Source organism: Sphaerodactylus townsendi, linkage group LG06 (assembly GCF_021028975.2).
Source record: "Sphaerodactylus townsendi isolate TG3544 linkage group LG06, MPM_Stown_v2.3, whole genome shotgun sequence".
Taxonomy (NCBI): Eukaryota; Metazoa; Chordata; class Lepidosauria; order Squamata; family Sphaerodactylidae; genus Sphaerodactylus; species Sphaerodactylus townsendi.
The window spans coordinates 69681076-69698928 of record NC_059430.1 but is presented as its reverse complement, the minus strand read 5'-3'; the positions used below and the strand labels follow the sequence as shown (position 1 = coordinate 69698928).

General features: G+C 40.2%; 1 protein-coding gene across 1 annotated transcript; it reads right to left on the bottom strand.

Annotated features, from left to right (window-relative positions):
• Positions 1 to 2300: 2300 nt before the first annotated feature.
• IFRD1 (interferon related developmental regulator 1) lies at positions 2301 to 15885 on the bottom strand. Its single transcript, XM_048500480.1, has 12 exons — positions 15456 to 15885; positions 12509 to 12613; positions 10587 to 10668; positions 10355 to 10479; positions 10103 to 10260; positions 9557 to 9607; positions 9286 to 9464; positions 8996 to 9104; positions 5853 to 5987; positions 4146 to 4274; positions 3673 to 3768; positions 2301 to 2922 (listed from the first exon to the last, which is right to left on the bottom strand). The coding sequence occupies exons 1-12, from the start codon at positions 15502 to 15504 to the stop codon at positions 2833 to 2835; spliced, it is 1308 nt and encodes a 435-aa protein (XP_048356437.1). The 5' UTR covers positions 15505 to 15885; the 3' UTR covers positions 2301 to 2832.
• Between the last annotated feature and the right edge of the window lie 1968 nt (positions 15886 to 17853).

The window sequence follows — 17853 nt, the reverse complement described above, 5'->3', positions numbered from 1 at the left end:
GCAACTACAAGGTCAGTCTACAATTGATAAGTTTCTCATAGTTGCTTTGCAAGCTGGAAGGCCACCCACCCTACTGTGAGCTTCTTGAGGCAGCCAGATAGCCCACCTCTGTGATAATGGCACATTTTTTTTCTTGTTAGGCCACCCCCTGCTCCTTAATAGCAATTTTGTGGTAGTCCTAGGGAGCCTGCCACACAGTGCCATTTATGAAAGTGCCCACAATACCCATGCCCCCACTATCTTCTCCCAGCATCCATGCAACCAGAGCACCTGCTTCTGTATTCTTCTTGTACTGAAGCTTGCATGCACAGTAACCATATACAAACTATCACGGGCACTTTAGACAGAATTAGTAACACACAGGAATTTAATGTTTACGTGCATTGCAGTTAGTCACACATAGTCAAAACTGCAAGTGTGTGTTTCTGCATTACTAATACCAATTAAAGTGCACACCTATGCATGTTACTAATTATTGTGAATTATTTTGCGGTGTGCACTTATTCATTCCACCTCATGACTATATTAAGCATGACTTGCGGAGATCAACCAATGGGGGACTGTGCCTACCTTACCAGCAGCTTAAATCAGTACTGCTAAGAATGGAAGAGAAACTAATCCTAGCTAAAAAAAAATCCATCTGAAAACATACAGTTTAAAGGTAAACAGAGTAGCAGAGGCAAAAAGGAGCCACCGAGCCAGCAATATCTGACAAAAACTAACTGGGGGTCAGGGGAGGGAGTCCCATCAGCCAATCATCTTGTCATCTTTGGTAAGCAAGCTTCCCTGACCTCTTTGAACATATTGAGAAATGATACCACTAATCATTTAGACATTAACTAGAAAGTTTTTTCCCCATTTTTTAAAGCAAATGCACATTACTGCTTGCATTTGCTGTGCACTTTTAAGTTGGTTTAGGCAAGAAAGGATGCCCCTAACCCAGTACCAACAAATAAGAAATTAATGGCCCAATCCGGATGAGGAGTCTGTGTGAATCCACTTGTGAAGGCAGGCCAAGGCTGAGCCAATGCATTTGCCCCCTCAGCCTGTGCAAGGGGCTCTTGAGCCAGAGGGGCAAAGGTGCTGGCAGTTGGCTGCCCCTCAGTGGCAAAAGCTGGAAATCTGGGGGGCCTCAGAGCTGTGCTGGCATCCTGATTGGACGCTGGCACAGGAGGGCAGGCTGGTTGCGCCACAACCCAGGTCCTGGATTTATGTCACACAAAGGCCATTAAGATCAATGGAGGGCTTTCTGGCAGTAGGTTTTGTTTTTTTCTTTTCTGCTTCCCAGTGCTGCTGGAAAGCCCTCTATCCTCAGCTGCCTGGGGCTTTGGAGCGGGGTACCTGTGTCAGCAACTATTGCGGGAGGGTTGCAATCAAGCCACAGCTGCCTTAACGGCAACACTCCACATTTTTTCAAAGAAACATTGGGAGATGGTTTGCCATTTGCTGCCTCCAAGTCAGAATCTTTGTATTCCTCAGAGATCACCCATCCAAATACTAAGCATGGCTAACCCTTCTTAGCTTCTGAGATCAGGCAAGATCAAGCTAGCCTGCAGCTACCCAGATTAGGACACTGGCTGTCTAGGGGGCCCCCATTTTAGTTTCAGACCTTACAGCAAGGTTTTCCTCAGTACCCCTTGCTCCAAGTGACGTTTGAAATAATGTAAATTTTCAGGGAAAGTTTTTCGAGGGGTGAAACAGTGAAATTTCCCAATATTGGAATGGCTGACTCATATCTATAACAAGTGAACAATGTTTTACCCAACTTTTGGAGGCCCTGGCACTTAACACACCAAACTTTTGGAGGAGGAAGAGATAGGGCTGTGTGTACATATGCAGCTAATGTTTCGGTTATGAAATTTATCCAACTTTTAATGTGTTTTTACATACTCATTTTTATTTTAAAAAACCATAGACACCTATCCAATGTAAAAAACTGGATGTACTTTAAATACCGAAGTATAAATTGAGAAAGAATAACTTCAATCCAGGCTGGCTTCAGTTTGTCTTTCAATAAGCGGAATTGTAGAAATTGAACAGCATAGTGTAGGCCAGCTAGGCAACTGGATTACAGAATGATAATGCAATGAATTTTTAGTCACTCTGCCTTGAGGCAGAACCAATTCCAGGTTTCAGGGGACACAGTACACCTCTCCTCCAATTCCCCACTCACAGACTAACGTATTTTGTATATTTAAATCTCAAAGGTTCTGCTAGGTCTTAAAGTGTAAATTCCTTCACAGCTATTTGTATCAGAAATGTCTTCTTTGCATTAAATCATTCAAAGTTTTGAACAAAAGCAGTTTTCAGAGAAAGACTTTATTTTCCAAGATTTAACATAATATTGACCTTCAAATATTTTTGTGTCACTTCATTTTAAGGGCCCTTAAACAGGGATTTAGGAGCCCTGCAAGGTATAAAGTCACTGTATGATTTAAAATGTTTAGTTACCTATCTAAATAGCAGCTTGGTCTAGAGACACATTTACTTTGCAGAACAGTTTTCACCTATTTCATTAGTGCTAAAAATGACGAACTGAATCAAAACAGTCCCAAGTGCTATGTGACTGATGCACTGCAAGAATGCCAAATTTATGAGCCACTCTTGCCCACCCTGAAGCTTCCCTCCCAGATTTTTATATTTCTCTCCCTGCACTTTGTTCAACTCACAGAACACATCTATCTATTCAATAACCTACATCACAGCAATTTAATCTGCATGCACAAGATACCTACAACAGTATTAAAAGCCTCCATTTCATTTTGAACAAAGCAATAATTACACTTAAAGGAAGTAAATTTAACAGAAATCAAGTCCGAGGTCTTGAAATGTCTAGAACACTTCACCAACATCTGCTCTTTTATCACGGCATTTGCTTCTGGCCTTGGTCCTTGCTTTGAATGCTGCAGAATTGTACAGGTGCTATAAAGGGAAGAGAGAAACACCAATTATACAAGCCAATGCACCTAGATAGCATTTTATTTGACACCCTTCAATCACACCCCAAAGACTGACAGTATTTTTCTTTTCCATGAAATCACACTGAGTGGTTCAGGGTAATTTACAATATAACATAAACAAAAAGGGATACTATACAAATACAAAAACCATCCCACAGACAAAAGAAAAGATCTGACCACCTACATGAAAAAGGTATCTTCACCTAGCATCTAAAGTTGGATGATGTTGATGCCAGCTGAGTGGGGCCTTTCAGTGTGTCATCACTGAAAAGACCTTGCCCTCTTCTGGCCACCCATAACACTTCCAAAAGGGAAAGTAAGTACATGCAGCAGGACCTCTGATGATAGCCTTCAGTGTATTTATAAACTTGGCATTAAGGAATTAGTAGAAAATATCACAAGGATGTTTCCTTAGACTCTTAATTCTTGGATACCTTTGTCTGAAAAACCTTGCAAGTTTAGAAGTGATAATGGTCCTTCTCCTCCCCCCCACCCCAAATATCACACTACTTGCACTGCTGCTGGTTTCTTGCCTATTATGAAGGTGAGGAAGAGAAGAAGAAGAAACATTCAATTCACATGCTTTACTTTACGCTGAGCAGTGTAGGGAATATTGCTAACTTGCTTGTGCCACAGCTAGGAACTATGTATCCCAGAAATGTGGCAAATTACAAGGGAGAAAGGAAGTCTGTCAAAAAACAACCCAGCTTACCCTTTCAAAACGGGGTATCTTCATGGTTTTAAGAGTTGTCTCATCAAGCACCAGTGGAGGCCCAAGTTCAAAGACATTCCGAAGAAGCTCGTTGGACTATATAAAATATTAAATCATTAGCAGTCCAAATACTACAACAATTGTATTTAGCATCAGCTAGTAAGCCTAATCCCCCACTTTGCTTCACTAGGTAAGTCCAGGATTTTCATGCTAAGACAGAAAGAGGGGAAGAAATAATTTCCAACTCTTATTGTAGCCCATGGTTTTAATGTAGATCAAAGCGGACTCTAACCATTCACAGAAAGGAAGGGCAAAGGACACAGAATGAATTTACATTTCAGTATGAAATTTCTTAAAGTTAAACTTATTACTAAAACTGTACAGAACTCTCTAGCAGAATCTCCAACCCATTCCGAGTTATGAAACAGACACAATGGGAAGACAATACAATTTTTAAAAATCTAGCTGTTTACCTGCAAGTGATATTGCATTCCCGATCCTAGGATTTCCTTGAAAGTATCATAGGTTTGTTTTTTAACCCAGCAGTCAATGTACATACGCTCAGGTCCAAATTTGACAGTTTCTGTAGGGAAGTCATGCTCCTGCAAATATAATCAAATGGCAATAAAATGTGATTTCAGAAAACAGCTACATAAGAATGATTGCTTAAGAGCAATAGAGAGGCTACACTAAGTGCCACATGAAAGGATCAAGAAAATTACTTCTGCTAGTACCTTTTCCCCACCACAACCCACCATGCAACATGGCAGGCGGGTGAAGAGTAACTGCCTGTGAATAGCACTCCATTTACAGGTCATTGGATCCAAACTATCAAGTTGGACCAATCTGTCCCAAAAACACTATTATGTCACAGATCTGGCTGGGCAGAAGTCTTATGCACATTTAGTAAGGTTACTACTGGACGCTAAAACCACTATTTACCATATTGCACACCACCTTCCTGCACTGACTTTCAAGTTAGTTCATAGAATATGAAAGTAAAAACCCATGCAAAAAACAAGTAGGGTAACAATACTCCAGATCTGCTAAATTACCCAAACCAAAGCCTCACCTCCTGAGACTAAAACATCTTCATTTGCCTTTGAAAGAATGTAAATGACAGAGCTACTCTCAAGGCTCCTGAGTGAGGGCATTCCACAAAACTAGGGCTACTACTGAGAAAGTCCTTTTTCTAGAGGCTTCCAAGCTAGTGATATTTTGAAATAAACCTTGTTGACAGACCTTGAGTCACAACGTGCACAAACATCATATGGATAGGGTGCTTTTCTAGGCACTTTGGACTTTTAACATTATTGGCTTATAGGACTAAGTTAGAACGTTGGATCATGCCCAAAAAGCACAGTAATGACCAATAAAGTCTATGTAAAACTGGTGTAGTAGGATCCAACCTGTTTTTATTAATTGCCTTACATATACTGGTCCCAATACAGCAGAGCTAAAACCAAGGACTAGATTCTCAAGTAGCCACTTCATTTGGAAAAGCACATTAAAATACTTTCCATTTAAAAAATGCAATTCCAAATCTGAAAGATTTCTTATTTTTAAAGTCAGATTAAAAAGATTATGCCTGGGGGAAAAGGCAACCAGACAATAGTGTACTGAAGTTTCTATTACTTGTATCTAACTGTTCCAAAGCCAGAAGGGCATTTCCATCGGTGAAGAGGCTGACATTTTCAGAGATCCCCTTCTCTCACTAGGCACTCTCACCCTGCCGCCAGGGTCTGAGAAGCCCTCAGTAACAAAACAAAAAAAGGGTTCCCACAGACTGTTGAATGGGGGAAGCGAGTCCCACTGTCCAAGCAGATCTCATTACATACAGCCCATGGCTCTTTCCATGTTTGAAGTTAAATATTAAACTCCACATAATGACCTGATTTGCCTTGCATTCTTAGATCATTTGCCTTCGCATGGCACTCTGTTGTTTGCAGAACAAAGCCAATCCTGAACTCCTTCCCACAGTAAAACTGATCAAATGTGCAACATCCTATTTTCACACAACAGATACTACTAATAACATAGGGAAAGTATATTTGGCATACAGGACAGTTCCACATGCAAATGAGCAGCACCCCTTATATTAGAAATCAGCTTTCCAAATTGCATCAGCATTTTGAAATGTGAAGTCTGATTTACCCAATACACACTCCATTGGTATTTACCTCTACAGCTCGCAAGACATCTCTGAAGACAGAGCGCTGTTTTCGTTTGTCTACCTTAGCACGGTGCTTATTCCCATCTGTAGCCAGAGCTTTTAATTTCTGTGTTAGAGGTTCCATATCTTCATAAAAGAAATCCTAGCCCAAGAAAAAGGAAGCAACAGCTATCTGAAGGTGAGCACAAGTTTCAGAAAGCCACAATTCTTGAACTGGTTCATTACTCAGCCTAGCTCAGATTTCATTTTTAAACCCATTATACTACAGTACATTATGCTATTATTTAGAAGAGTTTGGATTTATATCCCCCTTTCTCTCCTGCAGGAGACTCAAAGGGGCTTACAATCTCCTTGCCCTTCCCCCCTCACAACAAACATCCGGTGAGGTAGGTGGGGCTGAGAGAGCTCCAAGAAGCTGTGACTAGCCCAGGGGTAGGGAACCTGCGGCTCTCCAGATGTTCAGGAACTACAATTCCCATCAGCCCCTACCAGCATGGCCAATTGGCCATGCTGACAAAGGCTGATGGGAATTGTAGTTCCTGAACATCTGGAGAGCCGCAGGTTCCTTCTGGACTAACAACGGGTCACCCAGCTGTAGGCGTGTGCAATATACTTGGGAGGTGTACAGGTGTCTAATCTGAAATTCCCCAGATGACAGAAGCCTCCCACAACTTCAGGGCGCAGCAGAGCTAGGAATCAAACCTGGTTCCTCCAGATTAGATACACAAGCTCTTAACCTCCTACGCCACTGTTGGTATATATTTAGTATATACCAACAAAATAAAAGGTTATAGAAACAGCTTAAAGGCACACAAATGTAAACCATAACCCTGTTACATCAATATCTATATACTGGGTCAATGTGAAATAATTTAATCTGTAAAACGATAGCCTGTATCTTTAAATTCCAAACAGCGAAAAGGGACTGTACTATAGCTGCACAGGTGGCTCAATACTCATGTACAGAATATCAACAGTAACAATTTAAGTAAAGCTGCAGATACATAAAAATAATTCTGATGTCAGTCTTTATTCAGTAAACAGAGATCAGAACTGACTACACTTAAACCTTTGGCTTTTACAAGTCAGACTGAACACCTCCGTTGAACCTTTCCTTGAAATAGGACACTACCTCTTGAAATCACTTTCTAGGAGGTTCCATTTTAAACCAAAGTTGCCGTGCAGCTGTTTTTTAATTGAAATAGGCCAAGGATGCTTTGCAGATGAAGAAGATTAAATATTTAGGTATAACAATTGCAAATGAAAAGGAGAAGATGTTAAAATATAACTATGAAGCAATATGGAAGAAAATAATGAAGCAGCTAAATGAATGGCAAGTGAAGAATCTATTTATTTCTAGGAGAATTATGGCATAAAAATGTGTATAATGCCAAAATTATTTTATTTATTCCATACTTTACCACTATAGATTAAGAAGCAGTGTGAAGAATGGGACAAGAAAATTAAATTGTGGGTTTTTAATCAAAAGAAACCAAGGGTAATGAATAGAATAGTACCCATAATTACTCGTGCTAATTGTATAATCCGACTCGCATATAAGTCAAGGCACCTAATTTTACCATAAAAAACTGGGAAAACTTATTGACTCGCGTATAAGTCGAGGGTAGGAAATGCAGCAGCTACTGGTAAATTTCAAAAATAAAAATAGATACCAATAAAATTACATTAATTGAGGCATCAGTCGGTTAAATGTTTTTGAATATTTATTTCAAAGAAAAACAGTAAACTAACTCTGTAAGTGGGAAAGGGAGTCAACAATAACTTTAAAAGTACAAAAACCTTAGCTCAACCAGCAACCAAGCTAAAACACAAGAGTTAAAATTCTTCAAAACTGGATTTTTGGTCAGGGGAGGAATGTTTATGTTAGCAGTGAAAACCAACACTTTCCAGCATGAGTATCTTTAGGAAGACTCTCTGATGATGATTACCCACACACCCAGGTTCTTAGTGGAAGTTTGGTTCAAGCGGGGTCCAAAGTTATGGACCCTCAAAATGTAGCCCCATTTACTATTAGCTCCCATTGGAAACAATGGGTGATGGAGAACCCTCTTTGGGGGTCCATAACTTTGGACCCCTTGAACCAAACTTTACCAACCTTGGCTGGTATCATCAGGAGCGTCACCTGATGATATCCTGAAATTTTGGTGCCACTAGCCTAAAAACTGCACCCCCTGGCAACTGACAAAGTAAAAACCCTAAAATATTTTTTAAAAATACAGCGGATGCCAAGATCAGAGATCATTAACTTCAATCAGAACACTGCATAAGTGACTTAAGGCCTGAATATTCATTCACCTCCATATTAAATTTCTACAGCTCAAGTGCCTACAGTTGATAGATTGTAATAGTAGTTTTACTGAATCACACAGATTATTTCCCTCAATGGAAGGTTTTGGACACAGATCATCATGGACACAGGTGATGGACACAGATCATCATGAGGGGAAAGTTGGAGGTCAGTAGCACAGGCAAGTTATCTCCTTCCATCCTGGAAAAATCCTCCATGGATCCAAACCATGCTTCAGATACTGTGCAATGCACTGGATATGCTAACATATATAAAGTTAGTCGCTCTTCCTCTAGTTTCTCATCTACCACCCAAGGCTGACACACAGCTAACTTAAGAGTAGTTTCTTCAGTCAAGAAACAGTGAAAAATATATTCGCTTCAAGCAGGCTCAAAAAAGGCCACCTTTCTTTATGACTGGTGAAATACCACTTAATGAAAAGTTACAATCCTGAGTTTGCAGACAGAAGGCCTAAGAAACTCTTCTATATCAAAAATATTTTGAATTGCTTCTTGAATTCCTTCAGTATTGCTGATTATTCATATAGATCCATCTTCTATGTGTTTGTAAACTATTATTCTATTTCCTGTTCTTTTATGCTGTTATGCTTTATGAAAAACAATAAATTATGCTTTTAAACGCAGGTCTAAAAAGATCTAGGGAGGTGGGAACCATTTAGAGCTAGAAGAATTCTGTTAAACAATATACCTATTGAAAAACTCTGTTGAGTAATATGTTGATTTTTTCATCAGAAGGCAACAAGTGCTTCAAAGTATATTAACACACTGCAAATACAAGCCCTGCCAATTAATCTGACTTTGGTACAGTTCTTTTAAACCTACCCCATCTGTTTCTCTTGCTAGTTCAAAGAGAAGGGCAAGTGTTTCCCCAGCAGCAATCCTCATGTTTACATCATCACAGGACAACAGAAGAGGGCATTTATGCAAATGCCTAGGGGAAAGAAAAGGAGCCTATTACTCATACTCATTACTCACACACACAAATAAGACACACAATGAAGTAGGGTCACACACTTCTGGGTCCATGAACTTAGACATGTGTAACTGTAGTTAGAGCTGCTCTGCCCAAAACACCACTCCCAGGATGGATTCCAAGAGAACGCAATACACACATTTCAAGCTTTTTCTTTACTTCATTCATTGGGCAGATGGTCAACAGAAGGGTCCATGCCAACAGGGCACTGATATGAAGAACTGTGTTCTGGGTGCTGGAAATTCCATTTGAATTTCTTTCTTTTGGGTAGGATTTGGTGAAAATATTTTCCAGGCATTCCATAGTTGAATACAATTCCTAATTTTAAAGAATAGACCAAGAAAGTTATTGAATTGGATGCTGCAGTTTTCTGTAAAATAACAAAATCTAACTCTTAAAAGTTTCCTTACTGTAATGTCATCAGCAGCAATAAAGCAACATAATCCTAAACAGGTAGCACACTAAAAAGAAAGAAAGAAGAATTTTACTGAGGTTTTATAGTTAAGCATTCACTTGACATTTTGAACCCATACTCCGCTGTCCTATTTAACGTCTGCTTAGTCATCTAATCTTTAATGGACTCTCATTCTTAGACACATGTGATGTATTTTGCTTCACATAAATTATTTTATTTAACAGCTCACTTATGTACTGTTGGCCACAACCTTTTAAGGAAACTATTGAACAGTAAAAAGGGACATTTATAAACTGTGGAGGGCAACTTCACTTTCTCCCTGTCAGCTTCTAACTCATCCATATAGACCCTGTTGGTTGATTTAGAGCACGGCTCTCATTGGTTGCTTTGCCTCTTGGGCACCTTTCTTAGCTCAAAGTAACCCAACCCCATATTTCACCAGTGGAAAATTTTAACTCCAACCTCAAACATGTGAGTTTAAAAACCAAGTCAACAGCTATTTAAATCTGTGCATAGTTTCTGACAGCCATTTTCCACTTACAGCTTGCCTTGCTTGTACACTTGCTGCTCCATCAGAAAGGATTTTCTTCAGTACTGGCGCAAGAGTCTTAAAGATCTCTTCACTTTCAATCCCTGAGCCCAGCTGCACACAAAGTAGACAAGCCAGTCCGGCTGCTGCACGCTGCTCATCACTCTTGCCTATACAAAGGATTACTATAGAATTAAGCCTGAAAGTAATTAACCCCCATCTTGAGGATGTTGCTACTTGATCAAAAGCTTCTGGGCACGTTACCTTTCTTTATGCAGCGTTCAATGCTATCTGTTAGTGTCATTCTCCTTTCCAAGATGAACTCATACAGTATTTTAGATGTCAAGGCATTTTTAAGGCTTTCCAGAGCTGACTGCCTAGTCTTTGCACTAGAGGATACAGAAGAGGCAAATGAGAAAATGTCAATAAAAATGATCCACTTCTCATGACCCAAGGGAAAGCAGAAGCCTAGTATTAAACACTGAATTTCTCATACCTCTTCTCCTGTGTAAGATCAATGAGCCCCTTCAGTTTGTACTCAAGTTCTTCTTGTGTTGCTTCTTCATCAATTTCAGGCACTATAACGTGAAAGAAAATTCTGGCATTGAAATGGTTACTACCAGAAATCTGTCACAGGACCTACAGAAGCAGGAATGATGCCACCACAGGCACATTTGTTTTCTCAGTCTTTTGAAATTTCTCACTGAATGATTTAGTCATTCATTGCTGAAACCTTAGGGTGATTCTTGAACAAACTATAACACTAGACTGCTGCACTAGTTAACACCAACAGCTACTTCCTACCTATTCATGCCATTTTTTAAAACCCCTCAACACATCAGAGAAGGATATGCTCCTTGATGACAGATCGATGTGCTGAACGTTGGCTTACTTCAACTATGAACTAATTGTCTGGGGGAGGGGGGAGTTGGAGGGAGAATAATACCTCGCTGTTCATCACCCATTTCTAGATCAGGGTGCATGGCCAAAGTCACCCTGAAGGCCTCTTGTATTTTAATTTCATACAAGAAGGTAGCCACCTCCTTATGTTGAAGGTAGAAAGAAATTTTTGTCCTAATTCATTTTTTTTTAAAAAAACCTCAGGTCTGTTAAACACCTTTTTCTTGTCTTTGGTTGATGGCAAACTCTTCTGTGCAGTCTCATCTCTTAGCTGCACCCCTTTCTGCTCCAGGTCTACTTCCTATTATCCAGTCTTATTATTTACTGATTCTCAAGCAACTCTTCCCTTTTCTTACCTACCCGTTTCTATGGCTACAGGTCTCTCTACAGATCCATCTATTAATTATGATCTTTCTTCTCCCCAGAACAAAATGCTCTTTTCTATGAAATACCATCTTGGTTAGCCTCCTGTCTTTCCCCTACAAGTCTCCTCACATCCAAGATGCATACTTCCTGTCCGCAGCACATGTCTGTCTTCTCTCTTCAGTTAATTTTCTGCTATTCATATCCCCATCCCACCCATATCTCTTTATTCCTTTTTGTTGGGTTCACAGGAAATGGATTTCATCCCTTTTGCTTTTCTAGCAATTCATACTAGTTAAAGAAATCTAAAGCATAGGCAGATCAATATAGTGCTGCTAGATAGCTACAAAAAAGCCTTCCTTAGGGCAGAGTGGTAGCCTGCAGTAGCACAGTCCAAGGTCTGCTCACAACCTGAGTTCAATCCTGATGGAAGTTGAGTTCAGGTAACCAGCTCAAGGTTGACTCACCCTCCATCCAATCAAGGTTGATAAAATCAGTACCCAAGATGCATACTTCCTGAGGGTAAAGCGTACATGACTGGGAAAAGTACCCTGTAAACATAGTTCACCTAGTAAACGGTGTAATGCCTTGTCATCCCATTAGTCAGTGATGACCTAGTGTTTGCACAAGCAACTGATTACCTTTAGATAGTCACAATAAGCTATTTGCACTTCACCATGCATTTCTGAACCTAGAGTCAAGTAGAGCATTGCAGGCATTTTTCTCATCCATTTTTGCTTTCCATGGTCTCCAGCCTTATATAGTCACAAAGATGAAGAAAAAGATATCTAGAAGTATCAGGCAGTGACAACTGATGCACTATGGTATAATGTGCTATATACATTTTTGCAAATTATACTACTGTAATGCTGTATGGTGTTTTATCATTAATGATGGATTCTATTAAACACAAGTCATTTCCAAAGGGGAAAGTTCTTAGCTTTGTTTCTTCTATGGCAGTGGTTCTCAACCTTCCTAATGCCACGACCCTTTAATATAGTGCCTCACGTTGTGGTGACCTCCAACCATAAAATTGGTATATATAAAATATAAAAAGACCGTTTTCTGATGGTCTTAGGCAACCCCTGTGAAAGGGTCGTTCGACCCCCAGGTTGAGAACCACTGTCTATGGTTTTGTAAGAAGGCACAACATACCATCCTCAGTGAAGCTAGCCGGATCGCTGATGCCACTGCAGTGGCTCATAGTTTCAATAGATGCATCTTCATCACTAAAAGGCTGCATGTTTCTGTGCTGGGCACCTAAGGGGAGGGAAATTTAAACAACAGATATGAAATGCTCTGTAATATTGCCAGTTGTCTAACATGGTGCCTCAAACAGTGCTGTATTAATCCATTTTGACATCAAAATACTAAAACATTGCCGCAGGCACAATTTAATGTTGGCAGCTTCCTTTAATTTCATCAAGACACAGAAAGGCACTCTGGCTTGATTTAGCAGCAGACCAGCTTTCAAACCGTACTGTTAATAAGGAATTACTGTAATCTTCCAGTATTATATCCCAGAATGTGTTGTGAAGAATCAGAAGCAAGCCACTGAGAGGATGAATGCAGTATCATTAAGAAGTGGAAGCCACCAGATTGGTCACCCTTCATTGTGTGTTCCTGCTGAGTCTGTGGCCAAATAACTTTGCCAGGGTAATTTTTTTTAAAAACCCAGAGGTTATGAACATCAAAACATGGTCAGCATACAGCCTGAGCGCAACTGAGAAAAAGGCATCTCATTTCTGATGTCACAGGTCTACTATAAGAAGCTGCTATCCTATATGCATCACATTTGTACATTTTAGGATTTGAATGTACCCTTTCTCTCCCCACAACAGACATGTTGTGAGGCAAGTGGGATTGAGAGAGTTCTGAAGAACTGTGACTACTCCAAGGTCACCAAGCAGGTATGATGTATAGGAGCAGGGAAACAAACCCATTTCACCAGATTAAAGTCTGCCACTCTTAACCACTATGCCATGCTGGCTTTAAAAGCAGTGTTAAACCTTCCACAAGGTATAGATGTTTAAGAATAAATGTTTGTTTTGCCAAGGTTGGAAAAATACATCATCAATGTCAGGTAACAAGAAAAGGGAAAATACATTCTGTCTTAGAAAAGGTGTCTGAAATTAGCTGTCAGTTCCATTATGGAACGCTCCTGCCTTACTGAAATGCCCTATCACTGTGTCATACAGACCTGTACTAATCATAGCAACACTGAAAGATATGAGGCCAGCCAAGCCTAAAAAACAAGGACTGTAAGTAAAGCAGCATACAGCTTCTACGTTCAGTGAATCATCTAGTTACAAAGTAATGTATAACTGCCTCAGCAGACTTCCAACGGTTACAGTTATACATTACTTTGTAACTTTACTTAGCTAAACACACAAATAAGAGAATTTAATCTCTATTTCTAATAGAATTACTACAAGGCAGCACTGAAGAAATTTCTGTTGAAAACATGGACTAGCGCGCAACGCGTTCTGCGAATGTGGCTGCTGTCGCCGTAGTTTCTTCATCGCTTGCTGGAGCTGTTGCTGTCAACTACCACAACTCATCTTAATATTTTTGATTCATTGAATTTTGGAGATACTGACTCTTTCTACTGACTGGAACGCAATATGACTATTGCAGGTTTCGTGCCTCATGGACAATGTTTATGACATGCTCTCATTATATGTGTGTTTATTACCTTTCTATCCAGTTAAATAACCACAATATATCTTTATGAATAATCTTTATGAACGGTTTATGAAGTATCTGTTGAAATTACGCTTGGACTGACATGCAATACATACATGGGCCTTGTCTCCCTATATATACAGTCCTTGTTTTTTAGGCTTGGCTGGCCTCATATCTTTCAGTATTGGTTTGACTGTATATATTTGCTGATCTGTCTAATCATAGCAACAGCCAGGTATTAATGCCAACAGAAATATTCAAGTGTCTAATAATGTATTTGACTGTTCAGGCCTCTAGCTGTCACTGTTCTTCATAATAGATGACACATTGCTACTTTTATCTATTTGACAGCATCTGTCAACAATTTTACAATGCCAAGTAGAACATTTGCCCCATAGACAACTTAAGTAACTATGGGCCTTCAGCTGACAGCTTTCTCCAACTTTAAAGAGCACAGATGGTTTAAGATTATATCAACAGAAGGTGTAGAGCAATGGTTAGCACAGGCATTAAACAGTGGTTGCACTTACCAGCAATACTTCATAAGTATGTAGCCTGTATATTTCCACCTCAAATGTAAAGATGGGTCTTCTGTTTTGTAGGTAAGACAGTGGTCTAACTCAAGTCGGTAACTCCAGTCTTCCATACAGAAATTATTTTGTTTACTTCAACCCATTTAATAGTTTTCAGCCTTCATCACCTACTGGAAACTGTACAAACTGTCACTCCAAAACTGCATCTTGCAGCTGCAGTAACAACCCCTTCACATCTGCAGAGCGCTATGACAGCTTACAACTGCTTTATATGCATTACTTTTTCTGGGTGTATGAGGGAAATGTTAAATGGTGTTTGGGTTTTGAGGTTTATTATCATGATTTTAACTGTTGTCAGGTTCTTACAGTTATTTTATTGTTATATGATTTTTAATTTTAACCTGCCTTGAGATTGTGGTAAAGAGTGGAGAACAAATGTAAAAAAATATAAATTATCTTGTCAACATCATTACAATCCCATTATGTTAAGAGTGGTTATCTCTACAGTACCAGTGCGAAAGGAGAGATTATGTTTCTGAGATCGTGAGGAAAATTCACATTCACAGTTGGGTGTCGCTCAGACCTCTACGCTACACCACCCATGCCCAGATTTGTTCGAATCCGGCAGCTAGCTAAACTAGGACCAGAGGCTCCACACCCTAATGCGGAAGTGACGTAATGAAACTTGGCCGGCGGAGCCCATACTCTGCTTTTTCGGCAGACGCCTCAATACCCCAGCTCCGACCCCACCTAGCGCCATCACCCATTCCCATGACTCTCGCATTGCACTGTGGTGCCCGCAATCTATTCCGACCACCATTGGGCGTGAAAACTATAATTCCCAGAACGCCTCGCGCCGACAGAGCACGCGCATGGGCTCTCACCTGATGATCCGCGCGGGTTCCCCCCTCCTCGGCGCCTCGACTTGGGCATAGCTGCGGCCTGTGCCAACAACGACTCCGCGCGGCTTCTCCTGGCGCTCCCGCACCGGGATCTCGGTCTCCGGCCTAGATTCTTTTTTCTCTTAGCTTCTGGAGCGGCAGCGTCAATCAGCCGATGGAAGAGCAGGAGCGCTTTTTACTATAGAAACGTCTTTGTGAGGCCGGCTTCCCGGACCGAGGCAGCGGATATGATTGAGGAAGGCAAGCGATAGGTAAAGCTCTAGCAGCGGCAGAAAACCCCGTGGATGCCCGTGAGCGGAATCGATACATCTTTCTCTTCTCAGACGCCAGGAACGAAAGGCGCTAGGGTGTCGCCGACGTGGTTTTTATAGACAGACCGGCTGAGCCAGATGCGGAAAGGGTGACGCTTAGGGGTGTGGCTTCGAAATAGCCAATAGCGTCCATCGTTTGCTATGCTATGAATCGTGGAGGTTGTAGTTTTTGCTTAGGGCGAGGTCTTTCGTAGATCAGGATTCCGCCATTTCCAGACATAAAGAATGTAGCTGGCCGCGGTGCATGTTGGGAATTGTAGTTTATGGTCTTCCGGGAGCCATTATTGTACATGAGAACTTCACGTCAGCTGCGTTGTCTTGGTCTCTTCTTGTCCTTACACGACCTACTGAAAGTTGAATTTTCTCACCCCGAGGAAACAAGGACAGCGGTTGTCAGCTTCAGTAGCTCGATGGGGGAGGTCTGATACATCATATCAGCTCCTCCTTTTAAAAAGCCGAATGTTTAATTCCAGAACATTCTGGAATTAATATTCTGAAATATAAGAAAGGACCGAATAAGATGCAAAGGTGATCGAGTGTATTTCTAGAATATCCCTAATAGCCGTTGTTAGGAATCCCTTTTAGTTATGCTAAACTGGAAAACATCTGTAACTGTTCCCCACTCAGCCTGTGGTGGTTGTGTGGATTGTGTTTGGGTTGCTAATGTATGTAAATTTGAAAGACTAACCAGCAGGAAAGTTATGATAAAAAGATACAACACTTAATTGCAAATAATAGTTTATTAAAGAATTAATAATCCAAATGACATTATTTTGTTTTATGAAGGTAGAGGGCCAAAGACCTCAATAACCCAATAGCATATCATTTGAATGTTTTTTTCTTTTTTAATGTGCTTTTTGTCAGTTTTTATTATTACTCACTTCGTATAGGAAGAGCAGTTTTCTGACACATGTAGGTTCAAATCTTGCCCATGTTCTAAAGACCTTTGCTTCAGAATGTGACAGCATTTCTAATTTTAAAACCTGTTGAGATTCTCCTCCCCCAAATCTATTTGAATGACAGACTCAACTGAGTTTCTGTGAGACAACTGGACTGTCTCTAGGGTTTGTATGATGTCTTGCTTCATATTTTCCTCTCAGTCCCCTAAAGAGTGTTTTAACTAAATTTTCAGAATTGCATAAAATGAGAGGAAGGGCCAGCCATGTGGAAAGAATTGCAAATTGTGCCTTCTCTTTTGAAATAGCTCAGTTTTGTCTGTAATGACTGTTGGAGCTGAAGCAGATCATTTAAGGCAGGGGGCGAGGAAGAGAATATAGTTCCAGAATATGAAATCAAAATTTGGATATATTGAGCTGTAACAAGATTACGTATGTTGGGAAAAAATCCAACTTGCTTGTATAACTGGAAACTTGATAAAAGTACATCATGTAGGATATTCAGAATGTGACAGCATTTCTAATGTACAAGCACATGTTTCCCTTAAGGATTCTTTATGCTTCCTTAGAGTAAGAAGAGCTCTTAGTATTGTGAACATAGATGTTTCTGCAGTAGCTTTAAATATAGTTGAAATTACACTGAGCAGCATTAACACACTGAATCATCCAAGTTACAAAGAGCATTTAAGTATTTCTGTCACTGTAGACTCATGTAGATTCCAGCCAACCTGGAATCTTGGGTATGGACTTATATTCCTGAGTTCTGAGGTCAGCATTCCAAACTGGTGAGATTAATGTTGTAATCATAAATGATCTGGACTGGTTTACCAGAATCTGAGTAAGATCAGGTAATGAATCCCTGTTGTGAGATTAGCTCACACAATGACAGGTTACATATTGCTGGACTAATTAAGTTTCTGTGTTAACAGTTGTTTACAAATATTCAAAGCAATGTAGATGGGGAATTTTCTAAAATAATTCCACCAGCCAAGCAATGGGAAAGGCTTTGGAGATATTCATGATTTTCCTAATGTCTTCAGACATGGTCCATTACAAAGTCCTGCTGGCTTAATGCTTTATTCTTGTGTTTTACAAAAAAACATGGTATTTTGCATCCTCTAGCAGTAGCCAATCACATTTGGAAGGAAGTTCATCAGCCTTTTATCTTTCCCA

Excerpts from the sequence above, each read along its gene's own strand:
- IFRD1 (XM_048500480.1), bottom strand. The coding sequence starts at position 15,504 with ATGCCCAAGTCGAGGCGCCGAGGAGGGGGGAACCCGCGCGGATCATCA. Across the intron at positions 9,465-9,556 it reads TTGCTGCTGATGACATTACA|GAATTGTATTCAACTATGGA; the intron begins GTAAGGAAACTT and ends CTTTAAAATTAG. Across the intron at positions 5,988-8,995 it reads TAGCAAGAGAAACAGATGGG|GATTTCTTTTATGAAGATAT; the intron begins GTAGGTTTAAAA and ends TTCTTGGGCTAG.